The sequence below is a fragment of the Ascaphus truei genome, chromosome 11 (genome assembly GCF_040206685.1).
Source record: "Ascaphus truei isolate aAscTru1 chromosome 11, aAscTru1.hap1, whole genome shotgun sequence".
Taxonomy (NCBI): Eukaryota; Metazoa; Chordata; class Amphibia; order Anura; family Ascaphidae; genus Ascaphus; species Ascaphus truei.
The window spans coordinates 39,081,093-39,100,087 of record NC_134493.1 but is presented as its reverse complement, the minus strand read 5'-3'; the positions used below and the strand labels follow the sequence as shown (position 1 = coordinate 39,100,087).

The 18,995-nt window shown below is 44.9% G+C and overlaps 1 protein-coding gene and 1 long non-coding RNA gene across 2 annotated transcripts; one reads left to right on the top strand and one right to left on the bottom strand.

The window, feature by feature from the left end:
• The first annotated feature begins 423 nt into the window (after positions 1-423).
• CIAO3 (cytosolic iron-sulfur assembly component 3) lies at positions 424-13,395 on the top strand. Its single transcript, XM_075565768.1, has 11 exons — positions 424-583; positions 4,053-4,148; positions 4,394-4,537; positions 5,416-5,548; positions 5,938-6,072; positions 7,160-7,278; positions 7,604-7,733; positions 7,847-7,919; positions 10,826-10,963; positions 11,573-11,730; positions 12,293-13,395. The coding sequence occupies exons 1-11, from the start codon at positions 518-520 to the stop codon at positions 12,529-12,531; spliced, it is 1,431 nt and encodes a 476-aa protein (XP_075421883.1). The 5' UTR covers positions 424-517; the 3' UTR covers positions 12,532-13,395.
• A 150-nt stretch (positions 13,396-13,545) lies between these two features.
• On the bottom strand, positions 13,546-15,067 carry LOC142463256 (uncharacterized). Its single transcript, XR_012787397.1, has 2 exons — positions 14,915-15,067; positions 13,546-13,680 (listed from the first exon to the last, which is right to left on the bottom strand). It is a non-coding gene; the product is annotated as an uncharacterized LOC142463256 (long non-coding RNA).
• Positions 15,068-18,995: the final 3,928 nt, after the last annotated feature.

The window sequence follows — 18,995 nt, the reverse complement described above, 5'->3', positions numbered from 1 at the left end:
AGAGACCTGTGAGGTTTAGCAATCACTGCACCTCTATCAATAACTTTCTTTATTAGGCCATTTAAAATATCCTAACCCCTGACACAGTAGCCAGTCCGGCTACCAGAACTTTGCACATGTGCAAAACTGACTTGTCCTCCCTTTATCTCAATCTCCTTGCGGAGAAGGTCAGAGGAATGACTTTCCTCCTCTGAGGTGACAGGGACAGCTCTGTGTCACAGCCCCAGGCCGCACAGAGTGGGATTTAGGGGGTCTGTGCAACACAATGAAATGAATGTAATAATGAAAATAATTTGAATCCCAGAGTGAGACTGCGCTGAAGTCAGAGAGACAGCTGAGTGTAACACATGACAGCATGCAGAGAGAGGGCACACGCTCACCCTCAGCACGTGTGACAGCTCAGCGCTCCCCCTCCTGCGCGCATGCCACTTCCTGACGGCAGTGTGGCTCTTGGTCGATTTGACTTTTGCGGCAGCATCGGCCGATCGCAACGGCGCTTTACGGCAGTGTGGCAGACATGGCGTCGCCCTTCAGTGGGGTTCTGCAGCTGACCGATCTGGATGATTTTATTGGGCCCTCGCAGGTCAGTGAAACCGGAGAGGCAGGGGTATTACTGGGGGGTACATTATGTAGGGGTATTACTGGGGGGGTGCATTATGTAGGGGTATTACTGGGGGGGTGCATTATGTAGGGGTATTACTGGGGGGAGGGGGGTGGATTATGTAGGGAGGGGTATTACTGGGATGCATTATGTAGGAGTATTACTGGGGATACATTATGTAGGGTTATTACTGGGGATACATTATGTAGGGGTATTACTGGGGGGTGCATTATGTAGGGTTATTTCTGGGGATACATTATGTAGGGGTATTACTGCGGGGTACATTATGTAGGGTTATTACTGGGGGGGGGTGCATTATGTAGGGTTATTACTGGGGATACATTATGTAGGGGTATTACTGGGGGGTACATTATGTAGGGGTATTACTGGGGGGGTGCATTATGTAGGGTTATTACTGGGGATACATTATGTAGGGGTATTACTGGGGGGTACATTATGTTGGAGTATTACGGGGAGTACATTATGTAGGGTTATTACTGAGGGGTACATTATGTAGTGGTATTACTGGGGGGGTACATTATGTAGGGGTATTACTGGGGGGTACATTATGTAGGGGTATTACGGGGGGGTACATTATGTAGGGGTATTACGGGGGGGTACATTATGTAGGGTTATTACTGGGGATACATTATGTAGGGGTATTACTGGGGGGTACATTATGTAGGGGTATTACTGGGGGGGTGCATTATGTAGGGTTATTACTGGGGATACATTATGTAGGGGTATTACTGGGGGGTACATTATGTAGGAGTATTACGGGGAGTACATTATGTAGGGTTATTACTGGGGGGTACATTATGTAGTGGTATTACTGGGGGGTACATTATGTAGGGGTATTACTGGGGGGTACATTATGTAGGGGTATTACTGGGGGGTACATTATGTAGGGGTATTACGGGGGGTACATTATGTAGGGGTATTACGGGGGGGTACATTATGTAGGGTTATTCCTGGGGGTACATTATGTAGGGGTATTCATGGGGGTACATTATGTAGGGGTATTCCTGGGGGGGTTACAGTATGTAGGGGTATTACTGGGTGGTTACAGTATGTCGGAGCATTACGTGGGGGGTTACAGTATATAGGGGTATTACTGGGGGGTTACAGTATGTAGGGGTATTACTGGGGGGTTACAGTATGTCGGAGCATTACTGGGGGGGTTACAGTATGTCGGAGTATTACTGGGGGGGTTACAGTATGTCGGAGCATTACTGGGGGGTTACAGTATGTCGGAGCATTACTGGGGGGGTTACAGTATGTCGGAGTATTACTGGGGGGGGTTACAGTATGTCGGAGCATTACTGGAGGGGTTACAGTATGTCGGAACATTACTGGGGGGGTTACAGTATGTTGGAGAATTACTGGGGGGGGGGTTACAGTATGTTGGAGCATTACTGGGGGGGGGTTACAGTATGTTGGAGCATTACAGTATGTTGGAGCATTACTGGGGGGGTTACAGTATGTCGGAACATTACTGGGGGGGTTACAGTATGTTGGAGCATTACTGGGGGGGGTTACAGTATGTCGTAGCATTACTGGGGGGGGTTACAGTATGTCGTAGCATTACTGGGGGGGTTACAGTATGTCAGAGCATTACTGGGGGGGTGGGTTACAGTATGTTGGAGCATTACTGGGGGGTTACAGTATGTCAGAGCATTACTGGGGGGTTACAGTATGTCAGAGCATTACTGGGGGGGTTACAGTATGTCAGAGCATTACTGGGGGGGTTACAGTATGTCAGAGCATTACTGGGGGGGTTACAGTATGTCAGAGCATTACTGGGGGTTACAGTATGTCGGAGCATTACTGGGGGGGGGGGGTTACAGTATGTTGGAGCATTACTGGGGGGGTTACAGTATGTTGGAGCATTACTGGGGGGGTACATTATGTCGGAGTAGTACTGGGGGGGTACATTATGTTGGAGCATTATTGGGGGAGGGTACATATGTGTGAAAAATTGCACTTTGCTCCTGCTAATGTCATACCAGTTGATTAAGCAGCTGAGTCAGAGAGCCACATCAACGCCCTGCTGGGACCGCCAGTTGCAGAGCCCTGGTGAAAATATTAGAGGCAACATGTGTGTGACAGCAATTACCACTGGGCAGCCCTGTGGAGAAAGGGTTAAGTTGGGGGAGGGAAACTTGTCAAGAGCCTGTTACAAGGTGCAGTATCAGCTACAGAGGTTTTCTCACCCCCAGACACTGGGGACAGTCCTATAGATCCCTCCATGATGACACCAGAATGCACACTCCTTCCTATGCTGAGAAATTCCATTAAAGAAACATAGCCACCTCCTACCGAAAGTATGGGTTACATATACATCCTCACCCAGTGTCGCAGTATATATTTAGGGATATACCTCCTGTGTATATTGTATTATCTTTTTCGCCTCCATTACGTACAGTAATTGGGATTAAAATGGAAAGAGAGAACACATTTCTAAAAGAAAACGGCCCCAAAGGTTCTTTATACTTCTTTTTATTTACTTGGGGCAAAGGAAATCCCTTGTGTTACATGGCCCCCCTCCTAATTCCCAGTTAGGGCTTAGCTACAGTGCACATACATGCGGATAGAGAATCACAATCATCATGTACCATTGTGTTATCAGTGCAAGCAGCAGGTACACTGCCAGCATACAGCCCATGTCACCCAGTGCTGAGCAATGCGATCTTCATCCTTCTTAAACTTGAAGGGCTGCATTGAGAGCTTCACCACAGACAACACAGACCAGATTGCTGATTTTGTGGTGCTATTTATTATCCTCTTCTAAAACGAACTGCAAATGATTGCTTTGAGACGAAAAGGTGCTGCCTTGTTTCCGTGTCTGTAGACTGTTTTGCAGCCCTGCTTGCTTTCTTTGCTGTGTAGGTTGCAGCGTTCGCAGAAGATGTTTAAAGAGGCACTCCAAGATGCATGTCTTTCCAAGCAGGGGGTCTCTGGAGCTAAACCGTGTTAATTTTTAGCCCTGGGAACCCCCTCCTTCCCCAAATACTTACCTAGGAACGGGGTGCCGGTAGCAGCTCCGTCTGGAAAAGTTGGGGTTATCGAAACGCCGGGTTAAATATCCCGCGTCACACGGGCTAATCGGAAGCTGTGACATCATCCCTTGCGTCTTCCTATTGGCCCACATGACGCAGTAACTTTAAACAGCAGAGACATACCGGCACCCACAATGGAGGTCGGTATTTCGTGAAGCAGGGGATCCCGCAGCTGAAATCAGCGTGGTTCTGCTCCGGAAAACCCCTGACATCAAAAAAAAATAATTTTTTAAATTGTCGCTTGAATTGCTCCTTTCAAACTAAAAAGAACCATTTTATTTTCGTGCATGATCATTTTCTCCTGTCCCCTTTATTGCACCAGCGTACCCCCCCCCCCCCCCACCTAATGGAATTGGGTTCTGCTTGTTTTTTGTATCCCTTCCGTGCCGCAGGAGTGTATCAAGCCCATAAAGGTAGAGAAAAAGCCGGGAAACGCAGCAGCAAAGATCCGTATTGAAGATGACGGCAGCTACTTTCAGATCAATCAGGTGAGCTTGTTACTCTGTGACAGAGCGGGACCGACTTCCTGGAATCTGTCTTTATGGAAACCATGCTGGTATTGGAACTCGCAGTATGTGAGGCACAGGGAGGTAGTCCCTTACCCCAATCACACAGGACAGGCAAAGCACGCCCCACTTCCATGGATCAGCGACTGAACCACAAAATGACTACCCTGTTCTTTAGGGCGGTGTGGGATACTTGTACTCAAGTCGCTTGCTTTGTTTCTGTGCAGGATGGGGGTTCCCAGAAGTTGGAGAAAGCAAAGATCACCCTGAACGACTGCCTGGCCTGCAGTGGCTGTGTGACATCGGCAGAAAGTGTTTTAATCACACAGCAGAGTCACAAGGAGGTTTACAAGATACTAAAGGAAAACAAAGTGAGTCTGGAAAGTTTCATCTTCACTGCTCCTTTCACATAATGCGAGAATACTTCTTTCCCATTGTGTGTAAAATATAGACTATAATGCTCGGTCCTTGACACAGCTTTATGGGCACCTGCTTCTTTTTAAAATAATATTAATACATTTCCTGTTCAAGTCCCTGCCCCCAGGACCGCAGACAGATTTCCCGGGGCCCAGGACTAGAGTTCCTAGAGTCGCAGCCAGCGGGCCCGGGACACTTGTCCCGGCTGTCCCCCCCCCTGTCGGTGGCCCTGTCTGCCCTTTCTAGAAGTAGAAAATGGCAGGGAACCCTATAAGGACGCCCGGAGAACCCTGGTTGAAAGACACCGCTCTGACATTACATTCTGTCTAATTGTGCATGATTAACCCCTCTCTGCGCTAATGAGATTGTGTTGCCTGAGGCACATGAAGGTGAAAGTGTCCAAAGTCACTAGGAGCTGGTGCACCTACTATAAACACAGTGATGTTGGCACCGATAACAGGAGCCTGTATCGCAGCACCAATCCATGGATCACAAAAGCTAAAAAGTTACCCCAGAATGGCTTTCAGGGATTTGTGTGGCATATTTTCACAGAAGACTATGGGATTCATGGGGTTAATAGTGCAGATTAGTTCAGCTATCCAATCTCTTCTATTCACCTTTTGAATTCCACATTTGCCCGGTAAGATATTTTGGCTCGTCTTTACTAAGCGGTGCTATTTTATGTAACCTCTTTGGTCCATTCACTTGGTTGAGCTGTAAGGTGTCTTTTGGAATAAAATGCAAGGTAAATCTGTCCCGTAATGCTCCCATGTTTTCTGCCCACATATTTATGCTCTGTATGGTCTCTGCCGTATCTCACATTCCTCCCCAGGCCGAGGTTCCTTCCCAGCAGAAGCTGGTTGTGGTTTCGGTGTCACCGCAGTCTCGAGCTTCGCTGGCCGCGAGATTTAACTTGAGCATCCAGGAGACTGCACAGAAACTGACCGCGTTCTTCAAGCAGTTGGGTAAGCCGCTGGACTTAGCTTGGGTCAACAATTCAGCTGAGCCTAGGCTGTGCCGGAGTTCTGCTCATACCTTTAACCCAACTCCTCATAGGACTGGGCAGGGTCACTTTGCAATAATGTGAATAGCAGAGTGGAAAAAGTGTCTCTGGAGTTTGAGGGCCTGCATCTGGTTCTTGCTGCCATGGGCAACCAACTTTCTCATGCTGTGTGCAAGAAGGCCCCACACACAGAGTATAATTAGGTATTATTATTAATCCTAATATATCAAAACATAGTTTGCTGTGTAGTGAGCCCCAAAGACCGTACCGGCACAATATGTGGGGTATCTGACAGGGTTTCATCTTTCCTCTTCCTGCCTCATTGTGATGTTGCTTTGTTCCTCATTCCAGGCGTTCACCATGTGTTTGACACCACTTTCTCAAGGAATTTCAGCCTCTTGGAGAGTCAGCGGGAGTTCATACAGCGCTTTAAAAGACAGAAGGAGGAGAAGAAAGCCCTTCCCATGCTGGCCTCCGCCTGCCCAGGTGCATTTACAGAGACCCCTAAACTGCTCCGGAGATAACTACAGGGAATGATTACACATTACTGGAACGAAAACAGCACACATAACGAGAGAACATTTGTAGACAGAAATATCTGGCCCAGTGCGCTCACACTAACTGTGGTTTCCAGCCTTTTCTTTTGGTTAAGGAACCATATGTGAAATTCTTCAGAACCCCAACCCTCTTTAATAGCGCGTCTGAGATCAGATGTATTGTAAGGAACCCTAACCCTCTCTAATAGCGTGTTTATATCAGATGCATTGTGGGGAACCCCGACCCTCTGTAATAGCGCGTCTGAGATCAGATGCATTGTAAGGAACCCCAACCCTCTCTAATAGCGCATCTGAGATCAGATGCATTGTAAGGAACCCCAACTCTCTAATAGTGCGTCTGAGAGCAGATACATTGTAAGGAACCCCAACCCTCTCTAATAGTGCGTCTGAGATCAGATGCATTGTAAGGAACCCCAACTCTAATAGTGCGTCTGAGATCAGATGCATTGTAAGGAACCCCAACCCTCTGTAATAGCGCGTCTGAGATCAGATTAATTGTGGGAAACCCCGACCCTCTGTAATAGTGTGTCTGAAATCAGATGCATTGTAAGGAACCCCAACCCTCTCTAATAGCGAGTCTGAGATCAGATGCATTGTAAGGAACCCCGACCCCCTCTAATAGCGCGTCTGAGATCAGATGCATTGTATATTCTTCAGTATTTGGTACACTTTGCAAATGACCTGAAAATTGCACAGAACCCTATAGGGACGCCCGGAGAACCCTGGTTGAAAGACACCGCTCTGACATTTACATTGTATCTAATTGGATATGATTAATCTCTCTCTGCACTAATTTAGAATGTAAGCTCTCTGGCACAGGGAATTCTCACGCTTCCTGTATTATGTAAGATCTGATAGTACGGTCAGCACTGTGTATAACAATACGAAACTAGGGTACTGTGTGTTTCATTAACCCTTTCAGTGCTGCATGCAGGGGGTAGATAACGAATGTGCTCGCTGGCATGCCAGTGTGTGAGAGATGCCACGGCATGCAGTGTTAACCTCTCGCTTTTCAGGCTGGATCTGTTACGCAGAGAAAACCCACGGAAGTTTCATCATCCCGTACATCAGCAGCACCAAGTCCCCCCAACAAGTGATGGGATCCCTGGTCAAGAACCACTTTGCACAGGAGAAGGTGGGGATGTCTTCACAGACCAGCTGACTTATCCTGCTGCATGTTAATGAAGCCACTTTATCTTCTGGTCATGCTCTAACTCAGGGGTGGCCAACGCCAATTCTCAATGTCCATCAACAGGTCAGGTTTTAAGAATACCCCATCTTCAGCACAGGTGGTCAGTCAAAGATTGAGCCACCTCTGTGCTGAAGCCGGGACTGCATGAGCCTCCGGTGTTGAAGCAGGGATATCCTTAAAACCTGACCTGTTGGTGGCCCTTGAAGAGTGGAGTTGCCCACCCATGCTCTGACTTTTCCCTCTCCTTCCTTTTTTCTGCTGGGTGCAGAACGTAAAACCCAGCCAGATCTGCCATGTGACGGTGATGCCCTGTTATGACAAGAAGCTGGAGGCCTCCAGGCAGGATTTTTTCAACCAGGAATATGAAACCCGGGATGTAGACTGTGTGATTACGACGGGTGAGTCTTCCCTCGCTGCTTCCGGATGTTTTAGTGCAACAAATTATTGCCATTGAACCTGTCCATTTCTTATGTAATTAATCCTTCTGCAATCATAATGGCGTCTCTTATAGGGGAAGTGCTACAGATGCTGGAACAAGAGGGAATCTCTTTGTGTGACGTGGAGCCCTCTCCTCTTGACACTCTGTAAGTATTCAGAGGATGATGTACCAAGAGTGAAAAATTTCAACTTTATGGTTTGATGGAAGCTTTATATATAATTACCTAAGCTGCTGATCGATTTGTTCTCCCATAATCCATCAGTAAAGATCCTGCTTCCCAGGGTTCGCTAAATGGCTGCCTTTCAGTTCCAATCAATCCTTTAGTCAGTAACTCGGCAGCTACAATGTATTCTTATATTGGTAAGGTAACATTATCTATTAAAACAAATAAATTCACCGCGCTTCTCCTTGTAAGGAGCAGGCTGCTGGTGAAAGGATTGGCCATACGTATGTGAAAAAACAGAAAGTGAATCCCTGCGCTTCTCCCATTGGGCTAACAATAAATGGGGAAATAAATAAACATAGTGAAACCTAAGTCTGTAAGACAAAGGAGACTTTTGGTTACATCCTTTGATCAAATAATGACAAGTCTGCTAACCAACGTCAAGGTAAGTCTCAGTAGCAGGTCCCTATGCTAAATGCATACAAATGTTCTGTGAAATATACCCTGAAGGGGTTAATAAACTTAGCATAAGCTTATGTAACTTAGTGCAGTTAAAAACTGGTATATACTGTGCCAGTGAAGATACATGTACAGTATGCAAGTAAAGTGAATTTACAGGGACCTTACTGGGAGATTGGACCTTGACGTTGGTTAGCAGGCCTGTCATTATTTGATCAAAGGATGTAACCAAAAGTCTCCTTTGTCTTACAGATTTGGGATTCACTATGTATATTTATTTCCCCAATGAACATTATCTATTGTTACAGTTTGAAGCTCAAACTGCTGGGAACATAGGCAACAATTTTTCACAAACAGGAAAGTGTTACAAATATCTTGCACTGCTGGGGAGGTGGGATAAAGTCTGCTATAGAAACCCAAGGATGCTCAATGTATTAAAACTCATTAAAAATGGCATTAAGAGTTGTTTTTTTTTTTTTAAATGCAGTAAGTATTATCTAATACTACAGAACTGATTTATGTTTAAAAAAAAACACGTAGGATATTGCTTTAAGAATAAAAAAAGGAAGTCATGTGTCCTGATTCTGCTTGTTTCCAAAGTCCTGCATTGTGGCAGCGAGGAGCACGGCTTGGGCAAACCTCAGCGGGATTTTGTTATTTTTTTTTTCTTGCTAAATTCTGTGAATCTAAGGCCGCGCTTATAGTGCGCACGACAGCGACGCGATGGGTGACATCACCCGTCACCGTCTCCACACGCGAAAGTTATAATTTAACTTTCGGCGACGTCGCTGTCGACCTGGCCATTGATTGGTTCAGAGGCTGTCACATGTGGCGACAGCGTCTGAAAAAATCCAATTTTATTGGCTTCCAAATTTTTGGTCACTGCCGTCGTGTCACGCTTGTAATGCTTTTGTTTCCAGGCGACGTCGCCGTCACTAAGCGCAGCCTTAGGCTGCGATTCTAGTGGCCGCACACCGCGAACAAAAGGCCATACCTCTATGAGGCAGGTCATAGCGCGCGCGATTCTTGGCCAGACAAACAATTTTGCGTTTGCCGCATGACTGCCGGTCACGTGCGCGGTTCAGCCAATGATGACGAACCGCTCACATGATGGCCACACCTCCCCGTCGCCTACTACCTCAGTGCGGGTTTCGCGTGCGCTCTGTCACGCACGACCACTTTAAATGCGGCCTACGGGTTTGAGACCTGCACACAAGCTATGATTCCTACACTGCATTTGCTGGGGAAACCAGTAAGCGCTTTGGCACACTGCAGTCCATAGAACTGTACTGGTTGATCTTCCGTAGCATGCAACGAGCTGGAATGGCGCAGACACTTCCAGGCACGATCAGTACGTGATGCTCACCACATGGGAAGAGGCCCTGGGGGCCCACACTTCCTGCAAACAAACAGCAGCACCCAAAAATAGCTTTTGAAGCTCCGTTTGGGGATAGATTTAAATCTCTGAAAGTTATTATTTTGTGTTTGGCACAACATGGTGGTTTCTTTTCTCTTTAAAACACGGCACGCATTCAAACATAATATATTTGTCTTATTGGTAAGGATCTTAAATATACTCGGACGTTATAGTGAGGGAGCTAAGGCAATGGATAGAGTTATACTTGTAGCCAACCTATGCAAAATTAGTAGATACTTACCCAGCCTAGGCAGTGAATGATACTATATAGATAGATGCATACATACAATGATACAAAGTTAAACTCAGATTAGCAAGTGCACATACAGTAGCTATACAGATTAATAGGGAGCTACTTTGTTTACTGAAGGTGTCTGTGCTTATTTAGACCTGATATAGAAATGGCAAGCAAGTACGGGATAAGGGATCAGAAGCTTGAGTAGTATCCATCAACTGTGCTACAAACCCGTCCATTAATTCAGGGGTGCTCAAGACCCCCCAACAGGTCAGGTTTTCAGGATATCCCAGTTTGAGCACAGGTGGCGCAATCAGACGCTCACTGAGTGAGCCTCTGAGTCACCTGTGCTGAAGCAGGGATATCCGGAAAACCTGACCTGTTGTTGAGGTTTGAGGACTGTTACTTGAGCCCCCTGCATTAATCCAAGAGAAAAGACTAACGTTCAAAACAATGATATTCTGTACAGGCTTAAAGCAGCAAAGCATGTGAAATCTTGTGGGTTTTTCGTAATAAAATCAATTCTGTACCATTTAGGTCAAGGGTACGATTTTTCCAGAGGGGGCGCGGGCGGTTACAGTGGTCTGCGCTATCCCCCAGGGCATTTAAATTAAATGCCGGGGGACTGCGAGAGGCCTCTGTAACTTCTCCTACCTTGTTTTCGGTGACGTGTCGCCATGCTAACCTGGTGTCAAATGATGCCGCGGGGTCACGTGACACTGCCAAAGAACGAAGCTAGACACACATTTTTATTTTTTTTTGGTCTCCTATGCACAGGTTCAGCAGCGTGGTGGAAGAGGAACCGTATGGACACAAGGGAGGTGGCTCCGGCGGGTATCTGGAGCATATTTTTAGGCACGCAGCTCAAGAGCTCTTTGGCGTCCATGTGGATGAAATTACATACAAGCCTTTAAAGTAAGATATCCTGGATGTGTCTGTGTGCAACATCATTCCGGATACCAAACATCTGGAGAACATTGTTACCCAACAGCCAGGATTGACTCCTAACCTCTGAAGTTGTATTCTTTTAAATGTGTGCTCTTTTGTTCGCACCTGTGTCCACTAATTCCCAGTTGTTGCCAAGCAAAGCATTCCCAGCAGCAAAAGGGTTAAAAAAAAAAAAGACTGATTATAAAAAGCTGGAATAGGGTTTCAAATAAATTGATGTGGACATTAATTGGTTTCCATCCGTAAACCATTCAGTTTATCCATTTTAAATTATGATTTGCTAATTGGTGTGTTTAGACATTTTGACAATGCTGTAATAAGCCGGTTGTCGAGAATGCATAATTTGAGGGGTTATGTCTCCCAGGGCAAAATGGAATGCAAATAATGGCTCTGTATAGATCACAAAGACACAAATCCTAAATAAAGTTCTGGGGTTTTTCATTGGTTCTGTTTTTTGGCAGCTGGAAGATTTTGATAAAATCCTCCCCTAATAAACCCCCGCCTCCCCCCCCCCCCATATATTTACACAATGGCTGTTTTTCATTTTACTCCATATGGGTCAACTTATTCGTTTAGGAACAAGGACTTCCAGGAGGTGACTCTGGAGAAGGACGGCAAAGTTTTACTGCAGTTTGCTTTAGCTTACGGGTTTCGAAACATTCAGAACCTGGTGCAGAAGCTGAAACGCGGACGCTGTTCTTATCACTACGTGGAAGTGATGGCCTGTCCCTCAGGTGCGTAAGCATCACTAATAAAATAACACCATATAGTAACACAGGAGAGAGAGGGAGTAGGTATGATGCCTTTTATTGGACCAACAAGTAGTTATGTTACAAGCTTTCAACCTCACGAGCCATACGGTTCTGCCACACCCGATGATGGACCCTGAGAGTTTGGAAAGCTTGTAACATATCTACTACATGTTGGTCCAATAAAAGGTCTTCCAAAGGTTGGTTCAATACCCCCTACTCCCTCTCTTCTGTGTTACTACATGGAAGAAAGGACCAACACAGCGACCCACCCTTCTTTGCCTAAGATAACACTTTGTAATTCTCCCACTCGCTCCTGTTTGACTGAAATTCCCCACTGAATTCCTTGGGGAGTTTTGGCTAAAAATGGCCAATCGGCCACGTTGACAAATATAGAATAAGCCACGTAGGTAACAAAATGACATTGATTTTTGTTTTAATATATTCGGCAATTTCTGCATATCTTGTCCTATTATTATCTCTTGACAAATGAGTGTAACTTTTTTTATATATTTATTTATTTATTTATTTGATCCCTCTTATTTAGGTTGTTTAAATGGTGGAGGTCAGATCCGAGCAGAAGGAGAACCCAGCAAAGTTTTACTCCAGAGGGTGGAGCAGCTGTACGATACAGCGAGGACAGAGACGCCGGAGGGGAATGCTGGCGTCGAGCAGCTTTACGAACACTGGCTGGGAGGCAGGGACTCTGCCAAAGCAAAGCAGGCTCTGCACACACAGTACCTAGCGGTGGAGAAAATGAACACTGCACTGAATATCAAGTGGTGAATGAATGAAAGACAAGTGACACATTTGCCCAGAGCCACCTAAATACAGAAAGGTCACCTCACGGGTGCTTTAGCAGTATGTCCAATGCAATTCATGGTCTGTGTTTCCTCTTGGTCCCTGTGCGTTGTGAAAATGTGTGTTTCATACAAGTGCAGCCTCAATTACGCGGTCAAAATATATGCATACTATATTATCATTTTCTTACAAATTTCCATCCTGATCACAAGCGCCGTTGTGCAGTTTTTTTTACCCGTCTTCTGTTGTGAAGAGATATTGAAGGAGAATACTTTATTTTGTCCTCTTAAAATTTGCTGGCACTGGGTTTTCTAAGCACAATCCACGAGTATATTTTTGTGATACCTGCAGCTTGCTTTTGTTGGTTATCAGCCCCAACCGTAGGCCGATTTTAATCCTGTAGATTTTATTATCGTACATTTTTAAGCCATTTATCCTCATTTACATTCTGTAAGGAATATATTCTGATTTATAGTGAATGTTGCAAATATGTTGCTCTACATTATGGAAAAATAAATGTTCTATATATATATATATATATATTATATATATACAGTATAGATATATATATCCCTCTCTCCCCCTGCACCTGTAACCCCTCTTATGCATAATGGGAATTAGCTGCTCAGTCATTGAATAGATTAAAGGTTGCTGCCTGTTTGCAGTGAAGTAGCTGTTCTGTAATCTGTCAATGCCTTAAAACCTGATTACTACCTCTGGGTACGCGATGTATATATTTTATGGAGCATTTAAGCTCATTGACAGTCGTGACCTTTTCATGCAGCTCTACAGAAATATTTGGATCTTGTAAATAAAAGAACATCTATTTTTCAGCCATTGGCATTTAAACTGTGACACATTTTCTCTGTTTTGTATTAATGAGATCTTGGCCTTACTGCTACTTGGACCATCTAATTAACACAAAGTTAGTCATTCAATTAGTATGTGTTTATTAAAGGAGGAGGAAGATTGGTCAATTGAAGAATGTCTGAGCATTAGTTTCTTATACATTGCGGTTTTATTAACATGTTAAGAAATAAGAAACCGCTTAACACATCAATAACCAGCTCCAGGTAAAGTACAAGGCTTAAAAGCAAATGTTTGGGTTGTATGCAGCTTGGACAATGCAAACACCTAGAAAATGATAAAGGGAATAATGGACATTACAATAGAAATGTACAAACACAGACAGCCCCTATAAGAACCCAAAACCCACCACACCATATGTGTCAAATTTATTTTTGGAGGTTTGTGACCCCCTCCCTCGTTTCAAGCTCGCTCATCCAACCTTTTTAATGGCAGTTCTTGCTACAGTAAGTACCTGTGACTGACCAGTCTATTAAGACAGTTCTCCCTCCAATAGAGAGGTTAGGAGAAGCTTTTGCGAGTTCAGTAGTATCAGGAGTTGCCAATGAGGGCGTGGTTTGCAAAGCTTAAAATGCTTTGGCCAAAGAATTTAACGAAGTGACCCTCACTTATGAAACGAAAATCAGATAAGTATCTAACTATATCATTTGACACATTGGATGTAGCACTGAGGCTTTTTGTCTTGTGTTATATTACATTACAATAGATAAATGCATTTACAGAAGAAAGAAAAAATCCATTCATGTTTTGTAAATAAACCCTCCACTGACCTGAACAGAAGGGGCATCTTTTCTGGATCACATGCAAACAAATACGAACGCTCGTGTACGTAACCTTGGATAAAATGTGTTCTGTTCTGAAAGCAGCATCCCTCTGCAACGGGCATTAAACTGTTAAATGAGCGTTGGGACTTTGCTGTGTTGTAGAAGTAGGTCTATAAGGAACTTCTCTGCTATAGATTCAGTCATTTCAATAGTCTCTTTATTATCTTACACATTACAAACCAGCAAACCCTTTTGATTTGATGGTTTGGAGTTAATATTGTTTGAATGTTATTCTCTTGTTCAGCGGTGCGCAAACTGGGGGGCGGGATATTTGTCTGGGGGGGTGCGGGCGGTTGCAGAGGTTCCGCGCTCCTCCCCAAAGCATTTAAATTAAATGCCGGGGGTCGCGTGAGGCCTCTGCAACAGTAACACTTACCGGGATTCAGACGTGTCTCCATGGCAACGCAGCGTCAAATGACGCTGCGGGGTCATGTAACGTGACTGGCGTCATTTGACACAATTTTTGGCCAGGTAGGGGTGTGGGGTGGGAGGCCAGGCAGGGGGGCGCCGCTTCAAAAGGTTGCACTCCCCTGCTCTCACTCATGCTTGAAGAGAGAAGGGGGGGGACAGGAAATCCAAGTACTCAAACCACTGGGCAATCTTTATATTTTATTAAAATCCACCGCAGAAATCATGTAACATACATTTAATAAGAAGGACTTAATTATTACACATACCACGGTGGGGGGGGGAAGCGACTATCCCAGCATGAGAAAGAAAGGGAACTTCAAGTGGTGCTCAAATAAAGGATTGCTAAAAGACAAAAAAGAAAGCACTCAATTATTATTCTTTTTCATTGAACCATGGATTGCTGCGCAGTAATGTCTGTGCTTTTGTGTCTTACGGCTCAGAGCAGCGGTCTTTAAAAAGCATCACAAGTGTTTGCTTTCATCTAGTACTCCCTGTTCAATGATAATCTTTCCCTGTAAAATGTGCTTCAATTTTGTTTAGCTGTAGCAAGTCTTCCCACCCCCCCCCCCCGCTGTCATTCTCTACGTCCCAATTTTTTACATGCTTATATTCAATTAGTGCAAAGTAATAATAATGTGGTTATGACGGAACCTGCCCAAAACATCGGTAGTGCAAATCTAGCAACATTCCAAAGCTGTGCAAAGTCAGTCCCTTTTTTTTTTGTTTCAATCTTTTTTATTGAGTTTTCAGAGATATACAGATTACAACAGTACAGTGGGAGCATTACATTAGGAACGCAAAAGTATACATCGTATTATCTTATCCTATTCCAATGGGAGAGACAAACATCAACCTTTGAGATTTAGCATATGTTAACACTATAATCGAGCGATCTGCTGGCCTCTTGAGTCTGTTCGCTCCTTTGTTTTACAGTGAAGATCTCAATATCAGTAACCTCTGAGAGGAGTTAAGAGTGGAAAGAGAAGAGAAAAGCAGAGAGAGGGGGGGGGATAGGTGGAGGGTAGGGGGGAGACATGGGAGGAGACATAGCGTCCCCTCTTTTCGATCAGGCAATCAAGCCCCTGAGTGGTTCAGTACCCTTATGTGAAGGGGTCCTCATCTTTTATTTATTAAGTAAGGGTTTTTACCATTTGCTATTTTTTATATGTTTACCTAGCTCTGAAGCCATGGTTCCCACGTCTTATAGAACTCTGCTGTAGTTTGTTTCAGCTGGGCTGTTAGTTTTTCCATGAACATAACTTCATTTATCCTTTTAGTTAGTTCTTCTGGAAGGAGTGTTAATTTTTTTTCCATGCCACGGCTATGGAACATCTTGCTGCAGTTAAAATGAAGTCGATTAGCCGCTTCATGGGTGGGGGGAGATTTTCGACTAGTTTAGCCAACACATATTTAAAACCCGAGACAGAACATGAAACACAGACAGAGCTCAGTGCTACATCCATTAACACAGATGCCTATATATATATATATATATATATATATATATATATATATATAGATATCTTTTTAATAAAATTGTCTTTTAGTTTAACTCTTTGGCCAAAGTGTTGTAAGCCCTTGAGCCCCTCCAAGGCAGACCACACAAAGATCAGTGGGTCTGGAGGTATTCTTATTTCTGTGGCGTCCGTAATTATGCTTTGAATTGTAGTCCAAAACTTCGGCACAACCGGACATGTCCACCGGATATGGGCCATATCTCCTCGAAGACCGCACCCTCTCCCGCATAGATCGGGAGTTCCCGGGAAGATCTGGCTCACTAGGACTTAGGTACCATTGGAATAACATTTTGTAGATATTTTCCTTCGTTGTCGTGCAAATTGAAGTTTTAGCTGCTGATTCCCAGATATCCTCCCAGTCGTTCCTATCTATCTCTACATTGAGGTCTTCAGCCCATTTTAACATATAATTATGGTCCGGTGTATTTACTGGCGACTCTACAGCAAAGACGGTCTCTTAAAGTGCAAAGTGAAGCAAACTTTGTTTAATTTAGATTTTTCTTATCCATGGTTGGAGGCTTTTGCATTCTTTATACCATGTATTTTTCAACCCTGTGCAATGCTTCTGGGCAAGTGAGGGTCAGAAATAGTTAAAGTAATAATAGTAATGTCCTTTATGTATCAAAGTACTTGTAATCTATCAGAGTATCTTAACTCCCCCTGTAGTGACTGCCCAAAATTATATAAACCAGCATGCAGAATGAGGTTTTTAGCACTATTTTGTTGCAGGGGGTGACTGACAAAACCAGGGGCCTGCAGCCTCTCAAAGAAGAAGAGCCATTTTATAAATAAAAAATGTCTTTCTTCAAAATATTCCGAGAGCCGCAACACATGCATGAATATTACACCCCCACACACACATATACTGTACACACACCAATAGACATATACTGTATAAGCATTACCATACAACACATGCATGAATATTACACCGCCACACACACATACATATACTCTACACACACTAATAGGCATATACTGCATAAGCATTACCATACAGCACATGCATGAATATTACACCCCCACACACAGATACTGTACATACACTAATAGGCAGTGGTCGACAAATCACCAAAAAATCTACTCGCCACCTAGTACCAAACATGTGCTGCTTGGGCCAATAGGAGCTCGCCACTATGTTAGATCCACTCGCCCGGAGCGAGCAAATGTATAGGTTTGTCGAACACTGCTAATAGGTATATACTGTATAAGCATTAACATACGACAAAATATGTTTGGGGAATAAAATGCATCTCACAATAATGAGTCCCTTTTATTTAGTTTTTTTTTTTATTGTTTTTCTGCGTGAAACAGTGTCATTTACAAATACACAATACATACATACATACATACATACATACATACATAAACACACACACACACTACCGCCCCCACCCCGAAAAAAACACCTACACGACCCCCCCCAAATACACACACAACCCCCCAAATACACACACACTACCCCCCCAAATACACACACACTGTACCCCCTAAATACACACACACTACCCCCCCCCCCCCCACACACACACACACATCTATAATCAAAAATGAATAGACGATACCGTTCTGTGGCTAACTAAATGCTTTTATTTATGTGAGCTTTTGAGATCTCTGATCTCTTCTTCCAGCGATGGTACATTGAATGAAGCAAGGTTTAACTTAAAAACAGTGCATATAAGAATGTTATCTGTGCCTGAAACCTAACACCCCCCTCTGTGTAGTGTGCGATTTACGACTTTAGGTGTTAAATAGTCCCTGAATGTTAGTGATGAGAGAGTGTGTGTATGTACACACACATATACACTTACAGTGAGCCTCTCTTCCTCACTGTCCTGCCGGTGGCTGCGGGGAGAGTGGGGGAAGGGGGGGGAGTTGACGCTGGTTGGGCCTCTTGTTGCCGCCGGGCCCGTCTCCCCAACTGCTGGCCTGTCTCTCTCCTGTACTGTCCCACGCCGGGCTCTGTGACGTTGGCTCGCGCCAGAAGTGCGTGTCCACCGGCATGAGAGGCCGGCCCAGCAGCTGGGGAGACGTCAGGCCCGACCAGCGCCGACCGGGTCACCCTGCAGCCACCGCCTGGTTAGTGAGGGAGGCAGCAGCTGGAGGTCGGCAACCTGCAGAGAGCCGCAAGTAGGAGTGGAAAGAGCCACATGCGGCTCGGGGGGCGCAGGTTGCCTACCCCTGGGCTAAACACTGTCAAGCGAGGAGCGCTGGGCCTGGCACTCGATCCGTTGGCTTTTTGAAGTTCTCCTTTTCGCAGAAATTTCATAACTTCCACCGGGTCCGTCTGACCTCTAAATTTCAGCATGAACTCTGCCCTGAAACTGAGACCAGCACAAATATTAAAGCCCTTGATATTTTTACCACCATTTCATCTTCTAGAACTGGACTTCCCAACTCCACTCCTCAAGAACCCCCGACAGGTCAGCTTTGAAGGATATCCCTGCTTCAGCACATGTGGTTCATTCAAAAATGACTAAGCCAGGGAGGGAGCCAGCTGTGCTCAAGCAGGGCTATCCTTTAAAAAAATTCCATATACACACACACACACACAACACACAACACACAACACACAACACACACACCATTAATAGAGTTGTCCCTACACACATCGCTATCTCAACACTTGGCCCCTCTCCCTATTTCCTGGAGGGGCTCCCACATGCCTGAGCTGGGTAACCTGCCATTGGTTCGCCCTCCCTCACACCCCCAGTGCATGTCAGTGACAGATAACAACACATGGCAGGCCAGAGAGATGTGCTTATCAGTAAAGACACGCCCTCCTTCGGCATCATGTGACTCCAAGTCGCGTGCCAGCCGTTGCCCCGGG

Excerpts from the sequence above, each read along its gene's own strand:
- CIAO3 (XM_075565768.1), top strand. The coding sequence starts at position 518 with ATGGCGTCGCCCTTCAGTGGGGTTCTGCAGCTGACCGATCTGGATGAT. Across the intron at positions 10,964-11,572 it reads ATTACATACAAGCCTTTAAA|GAACAAGGACTTCCAGGAGG; the intron begins GTAAGATATCCT and ends TTATTCGTTTAG. Across the intron at positions 11,731-12,292 it reads AGTGATGGCCTGTCCCTCAG|GTTGTTTAAATGGTGGAGGT; the intron begins GTGCGTAAGCAT and ends CCTCTTATTTAG.